This window comes from Emys orbicularis, chromosome 4 (assembly GCF_028017835.1).
Source record: "Emys orbicularis isolate rEmyOrb1 chromosome 4, rEmyOrb1.hap1, whole genome shotgun sequence".
Taxonomy (NCBI): Eukaryota; Metazoa; Chordata; order Testudines; family Emydidae; genus Emys; species Emys orbicularis.
Genome location: NC_088686.1, coordinates 45,803,388 through 45,808,783, shown reverse-complemented (window position 1 = coordinate 45,808,783; position 5,396 = coordinate 45,803,388). Strand labels below are relative to the sequence as shown.

Genomic DNA, 5,396 nt, shown 5'->3' with positions numbered 1-5,396 from the left:
TGCATATTGTATGAAGAAGCAATCTAAACAGTGATTTAGGTTCTAAAACATCCTTTATTTTTCTTCCATGGACTGATACAAAATTAACTCCCCATTAGCCTATCTCCCCATCTGCAATTTAATGATTTTCCAAATACAGCAATGAACTGAACATTAAAAAAAAAAAAAGTCTGGCTAAACAGTGTTTGGATCTGAGTTTCCTCCAAAATTATGGACGTGTATATCTCCAAATGTTCAAACAACAATTAAAAATAAAATTAAAGCCCCCAAGTACCACTCAAATATTCTACATCAAGGGATAATTTACAACTTGTAAGGCACTTTGGTCAACATTTTCAAACTTGGTTGCTTCCCGGAGATGCTAAGAACCCAAACTCCAGTTGAAGTCAACAGGAGGTGCTGGTGATCAGCCCTTCTGAAACTCAGGCCCCATCCTCTATATTTTATTTAAGTATGCACCTAAATAAGTGACCTGCTTTTCAGAATGTGATTAAAAACTCCCAGGGAAATTACCAGAAGCTGCAGGTGCTCGGAACCCCTGAAAAACAAGCCGCTTAAGTGCCTAACTTTCAGCACCCAAGTCTGACCATTTTGGCCATAAAGCATAAATGCATTAAAGGCCACATCAAACCCTGTGTTGCAGAGATCCCAGCCAGACCCTTCCTTTGTCAGGGCATTGTCATGGGTACGTCTGCCAAGCCCGGTGGCAATTTACATGAATACGTTTAAAAAAACAACAAAACCAGGCGATGAGATGTTCAGGGTTTCATTGAAACATCACCAAATCCTTCCTCTCCAGAGAGATGCCTTGACACGAAGAAGCCTCCCTCCAAATGGGTGGGAGCTGCTAGCTCAGCCTGGGGTCACTCACACGAAAGGAAAGTCAGGGCTGGTTCATTTCAAATTAAGCTTCCATGGTCCATGGTGCCCTAGAGGTTCTTAATTCCCGAGTGGAGCTTCCTTCTCTGGGCTGGGCTCGCCCTGCAATCTCTCTGCCGTGTCTCCCTGGGCCTCCAAGGAATTCTCGGAACTGGTGGTGTTGGCCTCTGGATCACTCTCTGCGGCTGCTGCTGAAGCCGGCTCCTTGCCGGCCCCGCTAGCCGAGGAGGGGCTCTTAGTGAAGCAGAGTTTGAAGACCACCAGCACGGCCCCGACCAGGATCACCACCGTCACCACAGCCATGGCGACCAGGATGAAGACATACGTGGGGGAGGACGAGGACTGTACCTCCCCAGCTGTGCTTGGCTGAGAGCTGGAGGGGGGGGAAGGCGCACCCGAGCTGCTGCTGGGGACAGTGCCCCCCGCAGACAGGGTCGGGTCGGGTGCCGCTGTGGCCGAGCCCCCGATGTGCCCGGGGCGCACACAGGATTTCTTGTCGGCCCCCAGGAGGAAGCCCCGGGCGCACACGCAGAGGAAAGCGCCCTGGGCGCTGGTGCAGTCTCTGGGCTCCATGCAGGCTCCAGTGCTGGGGCTCTGGTACCCGGAGGGGCAAGGGCACAGCTGCTCCCCAGCGCCCGTCCAGTTGTAGCCGCCCTGCCCCAGCTCGCAGAGCAGCCGCACGTCTCCCCGGGGCCCGGGGCAGGCCACCACGAGCTCAGTGCCCGGGGGGCTGAAGTCCAGGGCGGCGCTGTGCAGCTGGTAAGGGAGCGAGTAGAGGAGGCTGCGGGCGCCCTGGGCTGGCGGAGCGGGACAGGTGCCGTTGTACTGGTACTTACACACATAGCCTTGGGTGGTGGTGTCCTTGCAGGTCAGCTCCTTCCAACCCCAGGGCTCCAGGTCCTGGCGCCCCGCAGTGACCTGCAGCCCCGCGCACCGCAGGGTGATGCACGACTTGCTCGGCTCTTTCACCCACTTGTCCAGCTCCTTGGGCTCTCCCTGGGGCGCCTGCTGGGGGCCCGCCAGCCAGGAGAAGCCCCGCAGCGGCCAGTCCGTCTGGGTGCATTGCTGCGCTCTCCTGACCAGCCAGAGCCAGAACATCCAGGAGCCGGGCTCGGCTGCAACCACTCTCAGCAGGGCGAGGATGGCCCGCACCTCTGCCTCCCCGCTGGCCGTGCTCAGCGCTCCCCCGCGCACAGCGCAGGCCTTCTGGGCTCTGCCGAAGGGCACTTGGGCGAGGTGGACACTGTAGCAGGCGCCAGAGCCATCGCACCAAGTGTGGTTGCCCCGGGGCTGCTCAGCACCGCACAGCACAGAGCTGGCGTGCAGAAGGACGCACAGGGGAATCGCTCCTCGCATCTTCTCTTCCCTCTGTGAAGTGGGGGAGGACTGGATTCTTTTGGCACTCCCAGACCAAGCTGTTCCCTCAAACTGGAACCAAGCTCAACTATTTCTCCTTGCAGCTCCCAAGAATGTCTCCAAGCCCATCGCCCTCCCTCAAAGGAAATGTGTCAGGAGTGAGGTTTGACCTTAACATCCTTGTTTTGTTGAAGTACAAATGACAAATAGTTTCCCCCCCACACACACCCCCTAGTATGGAAACATTAGATTAAACCGAGTTGAAGATTAAGCAAAAAAACAACAACCAACCAACAAACCCAAATCCTTTCCTTGCCTCCATACCCTAGTAAGTGAATGGAGCCAGGCATAACACGGGGGGGGGGGGGGAGGGGAGAGACTATAGCCCCATTGTCATCTTTCAGGTACTCCAACTCCAGTTGTGGGTGCTTATCACTGCTGAATATCGCGTCTGTATTATGTAGTTTCTCTCACACGATTCTGCCATGTCTCTCAGGCTGCCTATCAGGATATAAAATCAGTTTAGTTAAACTAGTGCAACTGTTAATTCCATCTAGTTAGATTGGTGCATAACCCTAATTAACCCCCCACACTCAAACCAGTTTAACTCTTTCTTAAATTTGTTTAGCTGTTGTCTGTAAATTGAATGAAGCTAAACTGATTTAAAGCAAGCATTAAAATGGTTTAAATGTGTCTGCATTAGGGGTTTGCATTGGTTTTAACTAGTTTGATTTCCAGCATCTGCAGTAATATTCAGGCACTGTTCTGTTCTCTTCATGTTCTTATACCACACCCATCATTGTGGTATCTGAGCATCTTCCGTTGATGCATTAGGCAATGTGACTAGCAAGGGGTTCCTTCTCCATTCCTCTCCCTGGAGGAGAAACTAGCTTGTGTAGTTTTGTTTTCTTGTGTGTGATTTACTATGAGCTTCTAATGTTAGAATGCTAGGGAAAGGAACTGCATTTTGCACTTGGAACGAAAAGTGATGAAGTTTGTGGTAATTCTTAGTTTCTGTGGAAGTGAGTTTCAAAGTCTTGGATCAGTCCCCAAGAAGGTTCTGTCTCCTGCCCAAAGAACCATAAAAAAAGTAGACCTTGCATTAGTTTCTTTGCAGTGTAAACTCTTTGAAGTAGAGACAAATGAGAATTATGAATTGAATCCAAATGAAAACAATGGCCCCTGGGCAGGGCCGGCTCCAGGCACCAGCCTACCAGGCATGTGGTTGGGGCGGCACCTGGAGGGGGGCGGCGCTCCGGCCCGAGAGTGGGGCCGCGACTGGGCTTGCCGCCCACCCATGGCGCTCCTGCCGCCGGGGAGAGCGGAGCCACGGTGGGCTCGCCACCCTCCCCCCTCCCCGGCGCTCCGGCCGGTTGGGGAGAGCGGGGCCGCGGCCAGGCTCGCTGCCCTCCCTGTGGCACTCCGGCCGGCCGAGGAGAGCGGGGCCCGCGGCGGGCTCGCCACCCTCCCCGGCGCTCCGGCTGGTTGGGGAGAGCGGGGCCCGCGGCCGCGCTCCCCGCCGGGGGGCGGCGGAAGGCGTTTTTGCCTGGGGCGGCAAAAAAGCCAGAGCCGGCCCTGCCCCTGGGTCCACCTGTTGCAAGGTCAGGGTCTAGATTGAGACCAAACTCATTTTCACTTGTGACTACAAGGCAGAATTTGAACTCTGATGCCTAAAGATAAAAGGCAACCATACTAACTCCCTGCAACATGAAACTTGGAAGGAAAACATATGTTAATAATATAGTCTAAATCTTTAATAAGATTTAAATTTCTTCTAATAGGAAGCTTTCCCAGGGAACAGAGTGTTTTAAAAATGAATTAGGGCTAAATTGAATCACATTAATAATTCTGGGCCATATTGTACCACAGATTTTGAAGCAGAGCTTTGAATTCATTTAGCTTGCACTTTGTTATTGTTGATCTTTCACCAAAGTAAAGTTAGTTCAACTATTGTCATTGCCAAGGTTATTACAATTATTTCACTAAAAGATATTAAAGTATTTAGGTGAAAAGAATTTCATGTTGTAACTGGGTATATGAGACTTGTCATTCAGATACAATTGCAATGTATTTGATAAAAAGCAGCATGATGTATCAAGTAGATAAGTAGATACTTTTGTTAAGAGGCTCAAATGGGGGAAAGGGCACTGACTTCAATAGAAGTGCTAATGGACTAGTTTGTCACAGCTGTTACTCAGCCCCACAGGAGAGTAAGACCCTCCTTATTCTTGTGCTCAGCTGTTCAGATAGTGATTCAGGCTGTGGGGAGACGAGCAAGGGTGGTGAGTGAGAGGGCAGAGAGCAGCATGCCCCGGAAGGAGCCCTGGCTCCAATTTCCCAGCTTGCAGCCCACAGTCAGGGCCGGCTCCAGGCACCAGCTTCTCAAGCAGGTGCTTGGGGCGGCGGCTCCGGAGAGGGGTGGCACGTCCAGGTATTCGGCAGCAATTCGGCGGACAGTCCCTCACTCCGCCTGGGAGCGAAGGACCTCCCGCCGAATTGCCGCCGCAGATCGCGAGCGCGGCTTTTTGTTTTTTGTTTTGTTTTGTTTTGTTTTGGCTGCTTGGGGCAGCCAAAACCCTGGAGCCAGCCCTGCCCACAGTAGCTGGTTGGATGCACAGCAGGGAGGAAATTGCTTTATGACGAAGGATGAAGTAACTTATTCTTTCCTCAGAATAAGTGGGAAAGGGAGGAACTATGACACTGAGTCAGAATTTGTTCTTTGGACTATTCGTGGGGCAGTGCAACTGTGCACAATCTAGTCCTATGTAAGTAAGAACTACTTGTGTGAGCAAAGATTTCAGGCCTGGGCGGTAATGTGCTACATGTCCTTACATATCCTATTAGCCACTCACTGTAATGTGGTCTGTGCTCAAGGTTAACCAAAAATTAAACAATACATTCATTTTGCCTTTTACTGTTAATTGATTATGTATGAAGGCTATCCATCTATACTATGCCCTATCACCAAAAAAGTGTTTTGTTTTATTTGTTATATTAGAAACATCAGTCCCCACTTCTAACTCTCTGCTGGAGCGCCTTGGCAAAAGGCTGAGAAATGTGAATCCTGATGGCATACAAGGTTGCAAACTTTTCTGCTTCAAAATGGAATTTATTTAGTTTGTAAGAGGTGCTGGACTGATGGCTCTGGGTGGATACTAGCA

The 5,396-nt window shown here is 51.2% G+C and overlaps 1 protein-coding gene across 1 annotated transcript; it reads right to left on the bottom strand.

Annotated features, from left to right (window-relative positions):
* Positions 1–356: 356 nt before the first annotated feature.
* Positions 357–2,235, bottom strand: CLEC14A (C-type lectin domain containing 14A). The gene has a single exon (XM_065404365.1). The coding sequence runs from the start codon at positions 2,233–2,235 to the stop codon at positions 940–942; it is 1,296 nt and encodes a 431-aa protein (XP_065260437.1). The 3' UTR covers positions 357–939.
* Positions 2,236–5,396: the final 3,161 nt, after the last annotated feature.

Excerpts from the sequence above, each read along its gene's own strand:
- CLEC14A (XM_065404365.1), bottom strand. The coding sequence starts at position 2,235 with ATGCGAGGAGCGATTCCCCTGTGCGTCCTTCTGCACGCCAGCTCTGTG.